The sequence below is a fragment of the Staurois parvus genome, unplaced genomic scaffold (assembly GCF_062004578.1).
Source record: "Staurois parvus isolate SC_StPar_1 unplaced genomic scaffold, SC_StPar_1.0 ptg000132l, whole genome shotgun sequence".
Lineage (NCBI taxonomy): Eukaryota > Metazoa > Chordata > Amphibia > Anura > Ranidae > Staurois > Staurois parvus.
The window spans coordinates 8,206,454-8,228,862 of NW_028317928.1; the positions used below are offsets into that span (position 1 = coordinate 8,206,454).

At 44.9% G+C, this 22,409-nt stretch overlaps 1 protein-coding gene across 1 annotated transcript; it reads right to left on the reverse strand.

Annotated features, from left to right (window-relative positions):
* Positions 1–6,444: 6,444 nt before the first annotated feature.
* LOC149466290 (uncharacterized) lies at positions 6,445–22,078 on the reverse strand. Its single transcript, XM_089672965.1, has 9 exons — positions 21,969–22,078; positions 19,970–20,102; positions 19,763–19,860; positions 19,532–19,631; positions 19,156–19,260; positions 18,953–19,054; positions 14,505–14,593; positions 12,900–12,984; positions 6,445–11,517 (listed from the first exon to the last, which is right to left on the reverse strand). Exons 2-9 carry the CDS (start codon positions 19,998–20,000, stop codon positions 10,667–10,669), a joined length of 1,461 nt encoding a protein of 486 aa, XP_089529091.1. The 5' UTR covers positions 20,001–20,102; positions 21,969–22,078; the 3' UTR covers positions 6,445–10,666.
* Positions 22,079–22,409: the final 331 nt, after the last annotated feature.

A 22,409-nucleotide genomic window follows, 5' to 3' on the forward strand; every position in this document is an offset into this window, starting at 1 on the left:
CTTTGGGGTGTCATATCTCCTGAATGACCCCTGGGATTTCCCTTCCTGCCTATATAAAACCTCATATTTTTCTTCAGAGCGCTCTGGAGTGTATCTTGAAAGCTTAGGAGGTGACCTATATTCTGACCCTGACTCACTATCAGATACTTCGCTGTGATGCAGGTATCTCCGCTCATCAGCCTCGGGCTTGACTGGGTTGGTCCGTCTTTGGACCCCAGAATTTATTTGGGCCGTCAACCTCATAATCTGCTCCTCCAGAGTTTTCTGCTCAGATTTTATCAAGGTAAGTTCTGACTGGTCATGCTTATCCCCTGGGTGAACTTTAATTTTGACAGGAGATAACCTCTCTGATCTGAAGTACTCCACCTCATCTTTTAAGTCCTGATACTTCTCTTGAAGTTGTTTTAATTCCTGAAAGTTTCTCTCATACAGGTCCTGAGCACTTCGAAAGTCTCCGACCAATCTATCATAATGTTTCTCGGATTCGTCTAAACGAATACCGGCATGACCAAGCTTCCCTTTCAAAGACTCAATGTCCTGATTTTTGCTTTCTAACAAGAGGCGGGCCTCTGACAACTCTTCCCTTAGAGTCATGGTCCGCTGGGCAGCTCCAGCGGTCATGAACCATAACATGGGCCAAGCTTCTAGGAGAAGTCTGTCACGGCTTCTATCACTTTCTGCTCCAGCAAATGCTATTAAAAACCCAACAACCTGGCCCTTTTGGTTGAACAGGTCCTCAAAGGTGCTCATAGCCTGCTTTTTCTCTTCATCCACAAATTCATTATTGCTATCCCCCAAATTTAATCTCTTGCGGAGATAATCTATTACTTCACATTCAACATACTTCTGCCAAGCACCGGCAGCTTTCCGAGCTGGCTTCATAGCTTCCTGCTCAATGCCTTGAGCCGCCATATTTTCCTCGTTATGCTTGGAAGAGGTGGATCCGTGATTACTGGATGCCATTTTGATATAAAATATATGTTTGACCAAGTGTACAAATATACAATCACCAGTGCGTTTTGTGTTATGGTACGATTTCTATGGCTCTCAGCAGCGCCTCCAAATTTATCCTGTGGTGGTTTATGTAAGGATATATATTATTTATAAAGGGCGTGTCCCTTTCCCTTAGATGAAATATTACAGTGCCTCCAGCCGTTAAAATACGGCAAATATTTAATAAACCAATAATTTGGACACCTTGATAATTTGATCACCACTTATTATTATACCTTGAATTCTTTTAGCCAATATGATTTCGTACCATACACACAAAATTTGCCTTATAATAGATAAATATAAAAATTTATTTATGTACAAAAATTATATATATATATTAACACAAAACGTAAAAGACTGGTGATAAATGAATATTGGTACACACAATCAAAAATATATCCTACCAATGTAAAACACAATAATGAGGTTTCTAACTAATTACATCAATATCACAATTTTTAAATGATATGATTATTTATTAAATTTATTAATAATTAATAATTTCGAATATCTCAAAGGTTATATTCTCACAAGCCGTGGCCATAGGATTGCAAGAAACAAGCCCTTGATATATGATATTCTGGTTATTAATATTCAATAAATTATGAAATATGAAAAAAAAAATTATAATATGGCAACAAACAATTTTTAACAGTAAAACAGGATCTCTCTACATATATCTAACTACCCAATATTGTTGTGATACACTAAGATAATTTTATGATTCCACACAACAGAGAAAATAGGTTAATACAAAATCAAATAAACATCTCACCACACCCGGAATTCAGACTAGGCAACTCTCCCGTGGATTTAGCTGGCAGTGGAACGCCTTTGGACTGATATATAGGGCAAGTGAAAGATTCTCAGTAGGGGAGAATGTAGGAAGTTATAAGATTAGAGGTTTAGGAATTTAGTTAAAGTTTTAGGAAGTTTTAAAAGATGGAAGAGTAGTTGTTCAGCAGAGATCTTCTTCTTGATCAGGTCTTTCCATGAGGTTTTTATGAGGGTTTTTTTTTTTGATCTTAAAGCACAAGGGCTTTTATATCCACTAGTCCATTGTTCTAAGATACCTTCCCACCAGGCTTCCTGATTGGCTAGTTGAGAAATGTGTGTACATAAGCTATTTCTCACCTGCCCGCCAGGTGGCGGTCATGTATCACAGAACAATGTGAGTATTTGAGATGACTCATACCTTGGGTGGAATCTTAAGGTAATTTCAGGAATTAAATATACGGCTTTTTCCAGATATAGCAGTGATCATACCTATAATATTCTAAATAGGGACCATGGAATATAGGTGTATATTCAGTTATTCCTTCTTGAAGTACCATCCTGTTTGTTTCCTGATAAGACATGTAACTAATGCTATTCTATAATACATCTTACTTCCCATCATCTCAATACTCAAGTTAGTGATATATAGTTCCCATTGCTGAGTATTTAGTGGTGTTTAAAAACTATAACATCTTATTTATAATATGTTTTTGTAGTATATTTTTGTAATTATATACAGTGAACTTTTTAGACTTAAATGTCCTGAATTTCACCTTTTTGTTTCAGAATCAACATTTTCTCTGTGTAGGAAAAAAAACTCTCTGTTTGCCTGGCCCTTGTATTGGACTCATGGTAAACAACTGTTAATGCTTTCACCCTTGGTGAACAATAGTATATGGTAATAGTTTCAGAGGTCTGTTGGTTCATCACACTCTACAGGTTTTGGTTAAGCTTTCAACCAGTTGAGTTCCCGTCTCATTATTGTTAAAATGTTTGAAAGTCGAAGTCCTATCTGGCTATGTGTTTGACTTTCTGTATGTGCATTCTTCTCAACCTCCATATACAAATAGTCCTTGTTGACAGTTCAAACAGTCTTATTGTCTTGGAAAAGTTTTACTCCCCCCATTCTCTTCATTTCTTTAACTAGAATCCTTGATGGTTCAACCAAGACAAAATTAACTCTTAGCATCCGGCTATGCTGAGCTGTTTGCCATATAATATTATGTCTTGATAAAAGTCATATTTTTGAGACATGATTCAAAAGCCCACAACACCATGAAGGGGTCTACAGGGTCTGGGAACTATAGAGGTAGACCATGACCTGGACTTGTATAATACCATGCAGCTAACCACACTTGTTGGAACAGGCGAGCTCCCAACACAGGATCCAGTGTCCAAAGCAAACATTACAGGCTGGCCCCACTACATTACAGCCCCCACTGTAAAAGCCTAGGGTTAACGATTCTTTAACTGCCAGTCAATAAGCAATCAAATCTTGAAGAGTCTGAAGAAAAATAGACCAAGCATTTTCTGGGACGTTTTGTTTACAAGTTTAAATAGGTATTTTTTGCTAGAAAAGGACTTAGAATCCCCAAACATTATATACAGTATCTCCCAGAAGTGAGTCCACCCCTCAGATTTTTGTAAATATTTGATTCTCTCTTTTCATGTGACAACACTGAAGAAATGACACCTTGCTACAATGTGACGTAGTGAGTGTACAGCTTGTATAACATGTAAATTAGCTGTCCCCTCAAAATAACTCAACACACAGCCATTAATGTCTAAACCGCTGGCAACAAAAGTGAGTACAACCCTAAGTGAAAATGTCCAAATTGGACCCAATTAGCCATTTTTCCTCCCTGGTGTCATGTGTTACAAGGTCTCAGGTGTGAATGGGGAGCAGGTGTGTTACATTTGGTGTTATCGTTCTCACTCTCTCATACCGGTCACTGGAAGTTCAACATGGCACCTCATGGCAAAGAACTCTCTGAGGATCTGAAAAAAAGAATTGTTGCTCTACATAAAGATGGCCTAGGCTATAAGATTACCAAGACCCTGAAACTGAGCTGCAGCACAGTGGCCAAGACCATACAGCGGTTTAACTGGGCAGGTTCCACTCAGAACAGGTCTCGCCGTGGTCGACCAAAGAAGTTGAGTGCACGTGCTCAGCGTCATATCCAGAGGTTGTCTTTGGGAAATAGACGTATGAGTGCTGCCAGCATTGCTGCAGAGGTTGAAGGGGTGGGGGGTCACCCTGTCAGTGCTCAGACCATATGCCGCACACTGCATCAAATTGGTCTGCATGGCTGTCGTCCCAGAAGGAAGCCTCTTCTAAAGATGATGCACAAGAAAGCCCGCAAACAGTTTGCTGAAGACAAGCAGACTAAGGACATGGATTACTGGAACCATGTCCTGTGGTCTGATGACACCAAGATCAACTGATTTGTTTCAGATGGTGTCAAGTGTGTGTGGCTGCAACCAGGTGAGGAGTACAAAGACAAGTGTGTCTTGCCTACAGTCAAGCATGGTTGTGGGGGTGTCATGGTCTGGGGCTACATGAGTGCTGCCGGCGCTGGGGAGCTACAGTTCATTGAGGGAACCATGAATGCCAACATGTACTGTGACATACTGAAGCAGAGCATGATCCCCTCCCTTCAGAGACTGGGCCACAGGGCAGTATTCCAACATGATAACGACCCCAAACACACCTCCAAGACAAGCACTGCCTTGCTAAAGAAGCTGAGGGTAAAGGTGATGGACTGGCCAAGCATGTCTCCAGACTTAAACCCTATTGAGCATCTATGTGGCATCCTCAAACGGAAGGTGGAGGAGCTCAAGGTCTCTAACATCCACCAGCTCCGTGATGTCGTCATGGAGGAGTGGAAGAGGACTCCAGTGGTAACCTGTGAAGCTCTGGTGACCTCCATGCCCAAGAGTGTAAAGGCGGTGCTGGAAAATAATGACGACCACACAAAATATTGACACTTTGGCTCAATTTGGACCTTGTCACTTAGGGGTTTACTCACTTTTCTTGTCAGCGGTTCAGACATTAATGGCTGTGTGTTATTTTGAGGGGACAGCAAATTTACACTGATATACAAGCTGTGCACTCACGGCGAGAAAATAGATACCGAACATGTGACGCTTTAAAATTGTTCACGCTTGTGGAATGGCGGCAAACTACAGTACATAAAAATCCCCATAGGCCAGTCTTTAAACATTTCTACAGGTTTCCTGTTTAGAGTTACAGAGGTCTAGCGCAAGAATTATTGCTTTCGCTCTAACGTTCGTGGTGATAACTCGTTTACATATGCGTGCGTGATTTACGTATGTGTTTGCTTCTGCGCACTAGCACAGTGGGATGAAGGGGCTTTAAAAAAAATGTTTGTTGTTTTTTTCACTGTGCTTTCAATTTTTTTTCTTTTTTGGATCACTTTTATTCCTATTACAAAGAATGTAAACATCCCTTGTAATAGAAATATGCATGACAGATCCTCTTTAAGAAGAGATCTGGGGTCAAAAAAGACCCAAAACCTCTTTACCTTTAAAAGCAGAAAATCTATTTTTTTTAATTTTGCTTTAAAAAAGAAAAAAAAATAGTATACTTCTGTTGACCAGATGTGACATCATGACTTAGCTCCAGTCCTCCATCATGATAGAGGCGATCAAAGACCATAAAGCCTTTCATCACCGTCGTCTTGAAAAGTCTGCATCGTTGGATAGTTTCTCTGGCTGGCCAGTCTTAATGGTAAGCCCAAGAAATACTGGCGAGAGGTGGGGAAGAACATCCCCACCCGCTCCTACGGAAAGCAATCCAGTGACTCAAGAGCTGCTAAGACCGCTTTAATTAAAAAGCCAGCCGTTCACTGAACAAAATGATACCGGGATGATGGCTGATTTCTTCAGCCGTAACCACGGTACACCACTTAAAAATTGCAACATTTATATACTTATTGCGGTCTTATGCACATAAGACTGATAAATCAAAGACAGAGTTGATTGGTCACAGTAATGGTAGACATGTTTGCTGCAAAATGAAGACAGCATTTCAGGAGAAGAATCTTATAACAACCGTGAAGCATGCTGGTGGAAATGTTATGGTTTTGGGTTGCTTTGCTGCTTCAGGGCCCGGGCAGTCAACTATACATTCTGCGTCATATCAAAGTGTACTGGATGAGAATATAAGACCATCTATCAAACAGTTGAACCGGAAATTAACCTTTCAACATGATAATGATCTGAAGCACACTAGCAAACCCACCAAAAAAAGGCTCAAAAATAAAAAAAAAAAAAAATCAAGGATTATGCAATACTCCAGCCAAGGCCCTCATTTGATTCCCATTGAAAAGCTGTAGGGAGATTTTGAAACTGGCAACTCATAGATGAAAACCCAAAGACATCTCGCAACTGAAGGAATTTTGAATGTTGAAGTGGTCAAAATGTCATCAAGTCCATGTGCATCTATACAAAATGCCTTCAGGAAGTAATTTCTGCAACAGAGGCAATGCCAGTTTTTAAAGGGCGTACTTACATTTTCCACAGCACGCCATTGTGCCAATAGATAGTTTTGTTGAATGTATTCAACTTTGTTGAATAATTCTCAAAAAAAAGTGATTTTTTTTTTCTTGTGTTTGCCTGTTCAATTATATAGAAAAATTCAACAATTACTTAATTTTTATTTATTTTTTTAATAAATTCTCTTTTCAACAATTACTTAATGTTTTTTTTTTTTTTTTTAATTCTTTCTTTCTTTTCAACATGTACTTAATTTTTCACATGACTGTAGTATTTCATTTATAACCAAAGTTATCCAGTTTTAGTCCCAGGTAGCTGTCCATTTCCAAATGGTGATTCTGGGTGGACCATGTCAGTAGAAAGAGATGAGTTCCTGGTCAGCAGATGTCGTACGCTCATCGGAGTTTTGGTATTCTTGGGGAAGTAGAGTTCCATCCTTGTTCAAGGTCTTCCATGGTGTAACCGAGATAATCAAAGCAAATCAAGTGATAGAATGACAGAAGGGGATTGGAAGACTGAAATGTTTCATTTTTGACCCCCAATGCAAACATTATCGTGTTCGTAGTTACATAGTTAGTCTGGCTGAAAAAAAGACAAAAGTCCATCCAGGTCAAGCATAAAAAAGAAAAAAAAAAGTGCACTTCGAGAATGGTGGTAAAACTATACAGGACTGAAATAAATATAAAAATTAAAAAGGAATTTCTCCTCATTGGATTTAATTTCCATTGAACTGGTTTGGAATAAATAAAATTAAAAAATAAACCCTTAGGCTTTACTACTTTATAAAGCTAAAATGTACATTCACGGTCTTCCCGTAATCCATGATCGTTTAAGGTCCAGTGTCTATCTTTTTGGTGTCATCTATTTTTAAGGGGCAGTACTTGTAAATATGAAAATTCAAGTTTTGTTAACCGCTTTCCCGCCGCCCTATAGTAGAAATACTGCTACAGGGCTGCGCAAAATCACACACACACACACACACACACACTTCTGGGTAGGGGGTGCAAGCTGCCCTACCCATGCTGCCATTGGCGGCTAGGGATGTCAATCATTGGGTCCCGGGCAGAGATTCCCTGCCGACACCCGGCGATCGTCAGGGAACGCCGACAGGGGAGAGACCTGTGTGTGAACATCACAGACCTCTCCCCTGCCAGCAAGGACATGCTGCTTTGTATCTCTCTGCACAGCATGTCTCCCTAGTAAAACACACACAGCACACAGTTAACCCTTTGATTGCCCAGATGTTAACCCTTTCCTGCCCAGTGCCATTAGTACAGTGTCATTGCTTTTTATTAGCACTGGTCACTGTTTTGGTGTCACTGGGGGTGTCAAGTGACACCAAGTCAGTTCCCCCTCAGTGTCAGAATGCCCACCGCAGTCCTGCTATAAGTCGCTGATCACCGCCATTACTAGTATAAACAAATCCCAGTATATATACCGCCATTTGTAGATGCTATAACTTTCACGTAAACCAATTCATTTACACGTATCGGGATTTTTGTTTTTGGCAAAGACATGGAGCAGAATACATTTTGGCCTAAATTTATGAAGAAATTGGATTTTTAAAATTTTTTTACTGGACATGTTTTATAGCAAAAAGTCAAAAATATTCTTTTTTTTTTCTAAATTGACGGTCTTTTTTTGCTTATAGCGCAAAAAAATTAACAACGCAGAGGTAATCAAATACCACCAAAAGAAAGCTCTATTTGTGGGGAAAAAAAGGACATAAATTTAATTTACATGCAGTGTTGCATGACTGCGCAATAGCGCCGTATCACAAAAATGGCCTGGTCAGGAAGGGGGGAAAATCCTCTGGAGGGCAAATGGTTAAATATTATTTGATGTGGAGTAGGGTTGCACTGATGCCAAGTACTTGCACAAGAACTCGGACAAATGCAAATGCTCCAGAGACCGATACCTTTTTGGTTCAAGTCTCCAATTGTTCCAGTCATCCACTGGACCCCCATCCCATCCCCCCTGGTCCCACTGTACCAGATTGCCGATCCCCCGCTGTCAGATGATGAAAAGCCACTTCACCAGTCTGGGGATTTGAAACCCCCACAGCTTTCTCTCCTCCCCTTGCAAGGATGACAGTTTGGGCTATAGGGATTCTAATTGGTCACCACCATCACAATCAGAAGCAGTCTAGCCCTGCAAGGAGAGGGGAGAAAGCCGTTGGAGTTAAAATCCCCAGACCGGTGAAGCGGCTTTTTGCTTGGTGATCCCCTGCTGTCAGACATCTGGTACCAGGGGGGGAAATAAGGGCACCCTGTGGATAGCTGGAGGCTGGGGGGATATGGGGAATATGGGTGTCCAGTGGATAGCTGGAACCACTGGAGGCTGGGGGGATATGGGCGTCCAATGGAGGGTGTTTAGTGGATAGCTGGAACCGCTGGAGGCTGGGGGGATATGGGGAATATGGGCATCCAGTGGATAGCTGGAGCCGCTGGAGGCTGGGGGGATATGGAGAATATGGGCATCCAGTGGGGGCATTTAGTGGATAGCTGGAACCGCTGGAGGCTGGGGGGATATGGGGAATATGGGTGTCCAGTGGATAGCTGGAGGCTGGGGGGATATGGTGAATATGGGCGTCCAGTGGAGGGCATTTAGTGGATAGCTGGAACCGCTGAAGGCTGGGGGGATATGGGGAATATGGGCATCCAGTGGATAGCTGGAGGCTGGGGGGATATGGGGACAATAGGCGTCCAGTGGAGGGTGTCCAGTGGATAGCTGGAACCGCTGGAGGCTGAGAGGATATGGAGAATATGGGCATCCAGTGGATAGCTGGAACCGCTGGAGGCTGGGGAGATATGGGAAATATGGGTGTCCAGTGGACAGCTGGAACCGCTGGAGGGATATGGAGAATATGGGCATCCAGTGGTTAGCTGGAACCGCTGGAGGCTGGGGGAATATGGGGAATATAGGCATCCAGTGGATGGCTGGAGACTGGGGGGATATGGGGACAATGGGCGTCCAGTGGAGGGTGTCCAGTGGATAGCTGGAACCGCTGGAGGCTGGGGGAATATGGAGAATATGGGCATCCAGTGGATAGCTGGAACCGCTGGAGGCTGGGGAGATGCGGGGAAATATGGGCATCCAGTGGATAGCTGGAACTGCTGGAGGCTGGGGAAATTAGGGAAATATGGGCGTCCAGTGGATAGCTGGAACTGCTGGAAGCATGGGAGAGGCAGGAGGAGCCCAAGCTACAGCCGCTGATGTCCACAGAGGGAATGGGAGCTGGTGGAACATGAGTACTTGACCGAAATTATTGGTACTCGTAGGTAAAAACTGGTATCGGTGCATCCCTAGAATGGAGCATTCATTTTAAATGGGCGTTCTTCTAACAAATGGCATAATGTTAACAAAATATTGGTAGTAACCCTAAATGTGTAAGCCTTCATCCAAAAGGTTTTAAATGAAAAATACAGCCGTTAACTACAAAAAAAATGATGTGGCATACTCCGGTCACACTCCAGCCTCTAAAATACAGGTTTATGTCCATAAACCAGAGGATGCCAAAGCTGCACCTACAGACCAGAGCTTTGGGCAGAGGAGGAGGGTGCCAGAGCAGGCCAGAGTGTGGGTAGAAGGTAAGGACTACAGCCTGTACTGTATCCCTAGACATAACAAGTATTAAACCCTTTGCAGGCCCCAATGCAAGGGTGGATTTTTTTTAATTCCTGGGATTGGGATTTAGGTACAGACAGGCTGAGCATTAGCTTCTTGCCTGTAGTATACAGATGAAGGTGGTGGCACACAGGCACAAAGCACAACCAATATGCCACGCTGGCTGCTGCCCCCACTTGACCAAATGAGGCACTACCTGAGCCAAAAGTCTTAGGCTACCTCATTTTAAGGGAAGCCCTGCCCATTTCACTGTGTTTGGGTTTAAGCAGCTAAACAGCAAGAAAACTTTGTGATGAAAGAAGGGTATAGGCCAGTGGTCTCCAAACTGCGGCCTGGGGGCCAGATGCGGCCCTTTGCTTGCCTTTATCTGGCCCCTGGGGCACTTTCCCTCCCACTGATACCAATGGGGCATAATTCCTGCAACGGACATCAACAACCGGGCACTATTCATCTCATTGTACACACATATATATACAGTTAGGTCCATATATATTTGGACACAGGTACAATTTTAGTTTTTTTCACAAAAACCCTCACACACACATACATACACACATATATATATATACACACACACACACACACACACGTGATTTTGCGCACCCATGCCGCTCTGTAGCAGTATTTCTGCTATAGGGCTGACGGAAAGCGATTAATTAGTGAAGAATGAGTACTGTGAGCACCACATGACCTCTTGAGGTGTAGACCAACAGTCAGTTTTAAAAGGTCTGTGTGCGCCTAGCCAAACTCAACTGCCATTTGCAGACTCAGGAAAATCTTGCTGCAGGTGCGTACGAAGATGCGCTATAAGGGAGTCTTTCAGCGCAAACTGCTGGCCGCATTCAGAACAGAAGAGCCATTGATAACGCAAGTGGACTTTCTCATGCCTAACCAGGTCTGATCTCTGCTTAAAGGCCCTCCCGCACTTAGAACAGGAGTACGGACGATCGCCAGTGTGAGTCCTGTAATGCGTCACGAGATTTGCGCGTTCGGTAAAGCATTTCCCACATTCCGTGCACGAATACGGTTTCTCCCCCCTGTGAAACTTTTCGTGCCTGGTAAGAGACGACTTGCGCGAGAACCGCTCCCCACATTCAGAACAGGAATAGGGCTTCTCCCCCGTGTGAGTCCTCTGGTGGTTGTTGAGCTTTGTTCTGTCGGTGAAACATTTGCTGCACTGTGAGCAGGCGAACGGCCTCTCGGTGGAGTGACTCTTCTGGTGTCTGACCAGGTTGGACCTTTCGCTGAAGCTCTTCCCGCACTCGGAACAGGAAAGCGACTTCTCTCCGGTGTGGCTTCTCTGGTGTATGACCAGTTGCCTCTTCCAAATGAAACTTTTGCCGCATTCCGAACACGACAACGGGTCCTCCCCCCTGTGGATCCGCTGGTGCGTATGAAGGTTTTCCTCTCGGATGAAACTCTTCTTGCATTCAGAGCATGGAAAGCGCTTTGGAGCGGACGGATCTGCGCTGGGGAAGGGTGGCTGAAGATTTGGGGTAATAGGGATTTCATCCGAGGAGTCGTCTGTGATGTCGTCATCTTCTACGTCCCCCTCTGGAGAGACAATGTGCGGTGTGCCATAACTTCTGTACCGGCCATCTATAGCAAATAGAAATGAGAAAGAAGCATTTAACCCTTTCGCTGCCGGCATCGTTTTTTGTGGGTTTTTTGCACACGTGTATATATAAAAAAAAAATGTAGGCCCGAAATTTGCATAAACCCCAAAACATTGTCTGAAGCAGAAACCCTAAAGAATAAAATGGTGATAGTTCCAATTTTTTTATGTCGTGTGATATTACAGCAAAGGTCTAAATTTCAGTAAAAAATGCACTAAAGTTAATTTCAGGGCACAAAAAGGCAATAAATCACCCAAATTTTTGTAAAATATGTAAAAAAACAAAAAAAAAACAAAAAAAAAACACAGAGGTTGCACCGAGTAAATAGACACCCAACATGCCAAACCTGAAATTTGCATGTGCCTGTGAAACAGCGACAAGCTTCAGTACCCTGTATTGTCTATAGGCTACGCCAGGGGTGCTCATCCTGTTGCCCGCGAAGTCCTCTGATGTGGCCCGCGACCTCAAATCAGGCATGTGCATGTCCAGGGTCAGCAGCCCACTGATCGAGTTCTGGGCTTTCAGAAAGTGCACCACACCCACAGGATACAAGATTGCCACAAGTCTATGGGAAAGCACAGCTAAGCTGCAGGAAAGCCGCAAGTGCACTGTGCTGGAACCATGGTGCATGTAAACTGCAGCGTGTCAGTGTGAGTGCGGATATAGTGAATGCAGGGTCCGGGGAGAGCGGATATAGTGAATGCAGGGTCCGGGGAGAGCGGATATAGTGAATGCGGGGTCCGGAGAGAGTGGATATAGTGAATGCGGGGTCCGGAGAGAGTGGATATAGTGAATGCGGGGTCCGGAGAGAGCGGATATAGTGAATGCAGGGTCCGGGGAGAGCGGATATAGTTAATGCAGGGTCCGGGGAGAGCGGATATAGTGAATGCGGGGTCTGGGGAGAGCGGATATAGTGAATGCGGGGTCTGGGGAGAGCGGATATAGTGAATGCGGGGTCCTGGGAGAGCGGATATAGTGAATGCGGGGTCCTGGGAGAGCGGATATAGTGAATGCGGGGTCCTGGGAGAGCGGATATAGTTAATGCGGGGTCCTGGGAGAGCGGATATAGTGAATGCGGGGTCTGGGGAGAGCGGATATAGTGAATGCAGGGTCCGGGGAGACCGGATATAGTGAATGCCCTCCTGTTTTTCTGTGGACTGGATTGGATTGTAGGTAGGCATGTATAAACAGGCACAAGTCCATTTACACCGTCCGGTTAATAGGGGTGAATGCAGGGTCTGATCAGGTACACTTGAAAAATGAACAGGCAGACTTGACTAGGGGGGTCTAAATGATAAGAGAATTTCAAAGCAACAATCACAATAACTTTTATTACATTCTGGATTTAGTGTTTTTTTCACTCACCTGTACCGATCTCTGGAGGCTCATCACAGTCCACAAATGTTTCTTCTGGTTCCTCTTTGACTTCAACTTTGACCAAATTTTCCCTCTGAATAACACAAAATCATACAAATGGTTAGAATAAAGTTTCAAAGTCATATTAGCCTCTGCAGCATCTACACTCCCCATATAGACCTGAGCACCCTTTACACTGCTGCTATAGGTAGTGGTGCACAGAAATGAAAATTCCTGCCTGAAAACAAGTCAGGATGCATTGGGCCGAAAACTGAAATGGACAGTTTAAAAAAATCTAGCGCGCACGCACGCACGCACGCACACACACACACTAGTATTTTATTATATATATATCAAAAAACAATAATAGTATTTTATTTTATATATTTTGTGTGAATATATATATATATATATATATATATATATATATATATATATTTTCACACAAAATATATAAAATAAAATACTATTATTGTTTTTTGATATATATACACACACACACACACACTGCAATAATTTAAAGGATAAGTTTACCTTTTGATGAAAAAAATAAGAAATGCACATTTGTTTGCAGATATAAAAAAAAAAAAAAAAAGTGCATTTATCAATTTTTTGTTGCAGGAGCCTGGAAACCATTTCACCGGCAATCAGCAGATTGCTGGTGCCATGCAGGATTCCTGCAGACCTGCTTGCCTGTACATTCCCCATACAAGCAAGCCGATACACTGTGACAGTGAAGAATCATTGAACTACCACAGCGCTCTGGTATTTCATTGAGAACTACAAGCCGATAGCCACTAAGGAGGTTGGGACTTGCAGTTTTCTCATTCACAGAATAGTGAACACGTAGCTCTGCCTGAACCCAAACATTGGCATTATTAGCACTTTTTTTTTTTCTATCGGTAAACTGCTGACAACCCTATTTTCGGCTGATGATTTTCAGTGGCCGATATGTCGGTGTATCACTAGCTATAGGCCTCTTGATTCGGCCACAACGTTGTAATCACAAATGACAGCACAGCAATACATATATCATTTTTTTTTTCGAAACAGATACGGCTTTCTTTAATATTTTTTTGCACCCGATGTCCCCAGATTTTATCTAAAAGCTGAAGCTTTTTTCCTGAACTTATAAGTGAGTTTTTAGAGGGGCAGAGGAAATTAATTCTTTTTTTTTTAACCATCAATGGTGGGGAAAGAAGCCTTTTTCAACATTTATTTATTTCAGGTACTTATATAGCGCCGTCAATTTGCGCAGCGCTGTACATTCACATCAGTCCCTAACCCTCAAGGGGTGTACAGTCTAATGTTCCTAACTCACATTCATACATACACATATTAGGGACAATTTAGACAGGAGCCAATACACCTACCAGCATGTCTTTGGAACATGGGAGGAAACCGGAGTACCCGGAGCAAACCCACGCAGGCACAGAGAGAACATGCAAACTCCAGGCAGGTGGTGCCGTGGTTGGGATTCGAACCAATGACCCCAGTGCTGCCAGGCGGAAGTGCTAACCACTGTTCCGCCCCTTACAGTATAGTGATAGTAGGTCTGATCGCCAAGAATCCTTATTTCCTTCTCCATTAGATTCCATGAATGTTTCTATCTACCTGATCATCCTGAGGGATCCTGTGATGTTCTTGTGTGGGACCCCAAGAATACAGGGGGCCAGGACATCTCTCTGGTATATTTCCTCCACCTGTAAGAAATAGACATATGGTCTTGTTAAAATGAATCATATCTACCTACATCATGGAAGAACAAGAAGCACCGAAAACAAAGGACCGGATCAGTAGAGTAGATGGAGGAACTCCACCACATGGAAGAGGATACAATGGTGAAATTTCGGAGAAAATGGGAGGTGAATAGAACACCTTATAATGGAAGAGATAAAGAAGGAGGAGGAAATGAAGAAAGAAGAAAGGGATAAGTAGACTAGGAAGAAAGAAGTTCTGAGAGTATTCTGGAAATAAAAGAGGAACTGGGTGCTGAAAAGAAGAGAGCATGGAGGAAGATGGGGTTTGGGGTGGGAAGGGGAGGTTGGGAACGGGTGGGGGGGGGAAGGGGAGGTTGGGAATGGGTGGGGGGGAAGGGGAGGTTGGGAATGGGTGGGGGGGAAGGGGAGGTTGGGAAGGAGAGGATGGGAATGGTTGGGGGGGGGGGGGGGAAGGGTAGGTTGGGAATGAGTGGGGGGGAGGAGAGGTTGGGAAGGGGTGGGGGAGGAGGAGAGGTTGGGAAGCGTTGGTTGGGAAGGGGTGGGGGGAGGGAAGGGAACGGGTGGGGGGAAGGGGAGGTTGGGAAGGGGAGGATGGGAATGGGTGGGGGGGGGGAGGGGAGGTTGGGAATGAGTGGGGGGGAGGGTAGGTTGGGAATGAGTGGGGGGGAGGAGAGGTTGGGAAGGGGTGGGGGGGGGAGGAGAGGTTGGGAAGGGGTGGGGGGGGGGAGGAGAGGTTGGGAAGGGGTGGGGGGGGGGAGAGGTTGGGAAGCGTTGGTTGGGAAGGGGTGGGGGGAGGGAAGGGGAGGTCGGGAAGGGATGGTTGGGAATGGGTGGGGGGAAGGAGAGGTTGGGAAGGGGTGGTTGGGAATGGGAGGGAGAGGTTGGGAAGGGGTGGGGGGGGAAAGGAGAGGTTGGGAAGGGGTGCATGGAAAGGGGTGGGGGGAGGGAGGTTGGGAAGGGGCGGGGAAGAGGTTTTGGGGAGAGAATTGTTTAATGAAAAGTTTTTTTGTATTTGAATTATGTGCTTATTTATTGATGTGAACTAATAAAATATTAAAAAAAAAAAAAAGTTGTTTACATCCACCCGGACCGGATGTCATCCTGGTCCTCCTAGATTATAGAGGTGAGAAAAGACGATCTGGTCCGGTGATTGCCAGTGAGAATGGTAAGCCCGGGTAACACTGGTGAGCAGTGGGGAGGGGGGCGTATCCCTTCCAGCTGCTTCTAAAAGTGATCCAGCGGCTAATCAGCTGCTCTGATCACTTTTATCAGAAAGAGAAATGACTACTAAAAAAAAAAAAATCACGGGGAATGGCTGAAAACTTTATCCATTGCCCCGGTGTACCACCTAGAAACCGCAATGTAAGCATACCTATGGAGATTTTTAACCCCTTCCCCTCCTGAGGATTTCCCCCCTTCCTGACCAGGACATTTTTTGCGATACAGCAACTGACAATTGTGCAGTCATGCAACGCTGCACTCAAATGAGTCCTTTTTCCCCCACAAATGGAGCTTTCTTTCGATGGTATTTGATCGCCTGTGCGTTTTTTATATTTTGTGCTATAATCATGCCAGCGGGTAATCACTGGCCGGGACCCGGTGATTGACAGCCGGGGCCACGAATGGCGGCTCACGCGCCCCCCCCCTCGCACGTATTTCTGCTATAGGGCGGACGGGAAGCGGCTAAGTGGCTATACTGGCCTCCTCCACTCCAAACAACATGAAGGACTAGGATGATGTGGGAACTGTCAATATAAAGGTAGCCATCATGACATGGAAATCCAGGCATGTCACTCATATGGAGGGCACCAAAGTAAATATCTTCAAGCTCCATTAAGATTCCCATTAAACTTGGGAATAGGGAAACTAAGGCTAAAAATAAATAAATAAGGGGGAAAAAAACTAAAGGGACGGTGTAAAAATAAATAAACAAGGGAAAAAAATTAAACGGATGGTGTTAAAAAAAAAAAAAAAAAAAAAGGGGGGGGAATTAAAAGGGACAGTGTAAAAAAAATAAGGGGGGAAAAAAATTAAAGCGCCACCCCCCCATCCGTCCATGCTCGTGCACAGAAGCGAACGCATTCATAAGTTGCGCACACATACGTAAACAGTGTTCACACCACACATGTGAGGTATCACCATGAACGTTAGAGCGAGGGCAATGCTGAATAAAGATTAGACAAACCCTTGGGAGGAAAGACCTGCAAACCATTCAAACCTTCCTGGTGTATCTTACGGCATCTTTTCCTTGCTCATTGTCGGTTTGGTTCTGTTGAGAGGCCAACCCAGAACGGATGTTGAGACCCAAATAACAAGTCTCCTCTGAGATGCTGCAAGGCTTGCCTGAGTATAATATATGAATGAGGCGCCGGATCGATCATTACTGGGCTTCCATATTGCCAGGGTCAAATCTGTTTCATGGAGTTCACTAGCTCTGGTTCGGCTGTTCGGCGTGAGAACTCCAAAGGGCTCCTTTGTCAGACTTTCGGTAAAACAAATTGTGCGTTGTCACTGTGGGGGAAGATTTACTAAAACCGGAGCACCTAGAATCTGGTGCATCTCTGCATGGGAACCAATCAGCTTCTAACTTCAGCTTGTTCAATTAAAGTGTTACTAAACCCACAGCAGTACAATTGCTCTGTATATGCAGTAAAGCATGCTTATTATACTCACTGTGGAACCTAAGGGGTTAATCCTCTGCATTGTGTATGATCCTGTCTTCCCTGATCCTTCCCTTCTTCTACTGTCCCCAATCCATCTGCTGATAGAACAAAGCCTTGGAGGCAAGCTGCACACGCTCAGTTTGGTGTGTATTGCTTGAAGTTTTTTTTTCCCCTAGGAGAGCACATGCGATCAGCACAGGGCCAATCAGCGCTGTCTAGACAGAGGGTCAAGGGTTATGCAGGCTTATAGGACAGTCAGAGGAGAATGAAAACTCCTCCTACAAGTTTTAACCAGTGCTCTGCTGGACAATGATAGAAGTCACAAGACTGCTATATACTGCTGAAGAGAAAAGGGATTTAGAAGTTTATATTTACTAAAATAATTGTTTATCATGTTGTGTGTACTGTGGGAAACCAGATATAGTGACTGCAGGGTCCGGGGAGACCAGATATAGTGAATGCAGGGTCCGGGGAGACCGGATATAGTGACTGCAGGGTCCAGGGAGACCGGATATAGTGAATGCAAGGTCCAGGGAGACCGGATATAGTAAATGCGGGGTCCGGGGAGAGCGGATATAGTGAATGCGGGGTCCGGGGAGAGCGGATATAGTGAATGCGGGGTCCGGGGAGAGCGGATATAGTGAATGCGGGGTCCGGGGAGAGCGGATATAGTGAATGCGGGGTCCGGGGAGAGCGGATATAGTGAATGCGGGGTCCGGGGAGAGCGGATATAGTGAATGCGGGGTCCGGGGAGAGCGGATATAGTGAATGCGGGGTCCGGGGAGAGCGGATATAGTGAATGCGGGGTCCGGGGAGAGCGGATATAGTGAATGCGGGGTCCGGGGAGAGCGGATATAGTGAATGCGGGGTCCGGGGAGAGCGGATATAGTGAATGCGGGGTCCGGGGAGAGCGGATATAGTGAATGCAGGGTCCGGGGAGAGCGGATATAGTGAATGCAGGGTCCGGGGAGAGCGGATATAGTGAATGCAGGGTCCGGGGAGACCAGATATAGTGAATGCAGGGTCCTGGGAGACCAGATATAGTGAATGCAGGGTCCGGGGAGACCAGATATAGTGAATGCAGGGGTCGGGGAGAGCGGATATAGTGAATGCGGGGTCCGGGGAGAGCGGATATAGTGAATGCGGGTCCGGGGAGACCGGATATAGTGAATGCGGGGTCCGGGGAGAGCGGATATAGTGAATGCGGGGTCCGGGGAGAGCGGATATAGTGAATGTGGGGTCCGGGGAGAGCGGATATAGTGAATGCGGGGTCCGGGGAGAGCGGATATAGTGAATGCAGGGTCCGGGGAGAGCGGATATAGTGAATGCAGGGTCCGGGGAGAGCGGATATAGTGAATGCAGGGTCCGGGGAGACCAGATATAGTGAATGCAGGGTCCTGGGAGACCAGATATAGTGAATGCAGGGTCCGGGGAGACCAGATATAGTGAATGCATGGGTCGGGGAGAGCGGATATAGTGAATGCGGGGTCCGGGGAGAGTAGATATAGTGAATGTGGGGTCCGGGGAGACCGGATATAGTGAATGTGGGGTCGGGGGTTTAGTAACACTTTACGATTTGGCAATAAACCTGGAAGCTGATTGGTTTCCATGCAGAGTTGCACCAGATTTTTCACTCATGGGAGACTGCAATTAAATGTGTTGCATTTTTATTAGTCACCTGCCCAAATCTCCATAGGAACTTCCTCCTCTTTAATCCTCACATGTCCTTCTTCCTTCTCAACTTTGATTTTTCTCTGAATCTCTCTGGTGTCTTCAGGGTCTGTGAATGAAAATGATCTCTTCAGAATTCTGTACAAATAAGTAGTAACTAAACAAGGGGAATCTTGGACTCTTTTTGGATTTAGTGTTTTTTCCCCTCACATGTGTTTATCTTTACAGGAATCTCCTCCTCTTTAATCCTTACACGTCCTTCTTCCTCCTCCTCAGCTTTGATGTCTCTCTGAGTCTTTCTGGTGTCTCCGGGGTCTGTGAATAAAGATGAGAGTGAAGCCCCCTGTACTGATGTATGAGAGACCCCAGAGAGTGTGTGTGGGGGGGAGACTGGTCACATCTCAATGACATGATGTGAGGAGAGGCGGAGTCTAATAGAGGCTGATGGCTCCTGACCCCCCCACTGGGCACATACTGTCCCCCATTACTGTCTACTGACAGAGGAGGGGGGAGAAGAAGAGATTGTTGTAGTGACTGAACAAGGAGGATCTGGGACTCTTCTCAGGATTTAGTGTTTATTCCTCACCTGTGCTGATCTCTGGAGGGATCTCCTCCTCCATATACAACTCATTGACCTTCACATATGGTGCTTCATCTTCAATTTTAACAACGATCAGACCTTCAACCTAAGTCAGATCGACAATATGTCATAACACTTTTAACAATAGATCCACTTACAATATCACAAAGCTTTATTAGTCTATATGCCTTAAATATGGCCAAAATAACTGCACCTATGATCTTTAGTTTTGCCTACCTGATCCTCCTGAGGGATCTCCTGATGTTCCTGTATGGAGTCCCAGGAATCCAGAGGACGGGGATATCTCTCTGGTGGGTTCCCATTACTGGATCCACCTGTAGGAAACACACACATTGACTGAATACATTGTTTCTATGACTTTATATCAGAGGATGTGTGTATCTAGGTGGATCCTCAATACAAGAAATGAAAGTCTGCTCTTACCCGGTGATGTGAGGGGCGGCCGGTTCTCCATTATGACGTTCTTCTACAGATCCTTGTGTCCTTCTAATTACTCCTGACTACTTTATATGCCTTAGCATGTGCACACAATATATGTTGGTTTGGAATGGTAAAGCTGCACACAAAAAGATCAAAACTACTTAAAGCAGAAGTCCATTACAATAATAAAATGTAAAATGTTTCATGATACACAGGACTCATTACCATTGGTCATAGCAGGATAGTTGTGAATACAGGACTTAGAAGATACATATTGTTTCTTAAATGTGTTTTGCTTTCATGGCCACCTTCGTGAAAAATATTCCTTTCCTTGTTCCACCAAAAGTCAATGACTTGGCTCTTGGTTCGTGATGGGTTTGATTACTCATGAACATTGGAGATTAGCGTAGGCGTCCTCCGCACTCATCTGTAGCCGATATGTGAAATTTTTTTTTCAAATACAATAACATGCGGTACGGGTCATTTCCCCATGAAATCTGATTCCACTTCCTTGCTTAGGATCAATCTAAGCATTGCTTACCACTGAATGGGTGTGTTAAAGTAAGCAATCTAGTAATCACACATGAGCCTTTAGGCTAGGTTGACACATATATGGGTTGGGGAATGCATGCTAATTGTATGTGTTCCCTGGCCCCCAGTCAAAATGTGCTGCTGTTTTACAGATCCATGATGCTGCGTTAAAAAAAAACCTTCACTGTAAACACCAATCATTTGGAAGAGTGTGTACATAGTTGTAGTCATACAGTAGGTGTGATGGTCGGTTGGCCATACAGTAGGTGTGTTGGTCGGTTGGCCATACAGTAGGTGTGTTGGTTGTTTGCCTTACAGTAGGTTTGACAGTCGGTTGACCAAACAATAGGTATGTTGGCGAGTTGGCCATACAATAGGTATGTTGGTCACTTGGCCATATAGTAGGTGTGTTGGTCAGTTGGCCATACAGTAGGCGTGTTGGTCAGTTGCCTTACAATAGGTGTGTTGGTCAGTTGGCCTTGCACTGAACCCAAAGGCTACACAATCCTTTTGAACAGTACAGTAGGTGTGTTGGTCGGTTGGCCATACAGTAGGTGTGTTGGTCAGTTGGCCATACAGTAGGTGTGATGGTCAGTTGGCCAGACAGTAGGCGTGTTCGTCAGTTGACCTGGCAGTGAACCCAATGGTTACACAATCCCTTTGAATAGTACAGTGGTCAGTTAGCCATACAGGTGTTTTGATCGGTTGGCAATGCTGTAGGCATGATGGTCGGTTGATCGTATAGAAGGTGTGTAGGTCGGTTGGCCTTACGGCAGGGGTGTTGGTCAGTTGGCCTTACGGCAGGGGTGTTGGTCAGTTGGCCTTACGGCAGGGGTGTTGGTCAGTTGGCCTTACGGCAGGGGTGTTGGTCAGTTGGCCTTACGGCAGGGGTGTTGGTCAGTTGGCCTTACGGCACGGGTGTTGGTCAGTTGGCCTTACGACACGGGTGTTGGTCAGTTGGCCTTACGACACGGGTGTTGGTCAGTTGGCCTTACGGCACGGGTGTTGGTCAGTTGGCCTTACGGCAGGTGTGATGGTTGGTTGGTCTTATAGTAGTCATGATGATCAGTTGGCCTTACAATGAACCCAATGGTTACACGACCCTGAGAATAGGACATACTGCACCAGGGAGACTCTCTGTATGCCCCAGATGTTCCCAACCAATGAAAATCTTGGCTTCCATGAAATACTGCAATAACAGACTGATTTTCGAATCCCCATGCAGCAAATATCATGGATGCCCTTTACCTCCCAACTGCCAGAGTCGCAAGCAGTTGCATTCGATGGTGGGTATATTTCTGAATGAAGCAGATTGCAGTTTTCAGAGATCACAGCCCCAGCAGATCCCCCCAATCTAATATTCTACACACCAGAGGAGTTGCAGGAAGATGAGGATTTATTGGGGTGACATGATCCCCCCATCCGGTCCCGGGACCCCCTTCTCTCATAATAACAATATTTTTATTATTACCTCCTCCTCCTCCCTGGGCTGACACCCTCCGGCCTCGCAGCTGCAGCAGCTGTCGGAAGGAGAAGAAAACTCTCCCTTTTCCTGATTTCCACTTTTGAGCTACAAGAAGATGGCCGCCAGCCTCTCAGTCCCCGCCTGGTAGTTCACTTTGCGCACACGCGTCACCACAGCAACCGAACAACAGCTGTGCAGCCGGGGAGCGCACGCAGGTATAACATTGTATTTAGAACGGCCGCTAGAGGGAAAACTACTACAGAATAGTTTTTCCATTCAGAGGAGCAGCGGCCATTTTCTTGTAGTCCACACAAGGCTAAAAATCAATAATAATTCACCATTTAAATTAGTATACAGTCTTTTGTAAAAAACTAATCACTACTTGCAAATTTTTTGTTTATATCAAGCGATATAGAGAGAGCGTGACTGAAAGTAGGAGCCATTTTG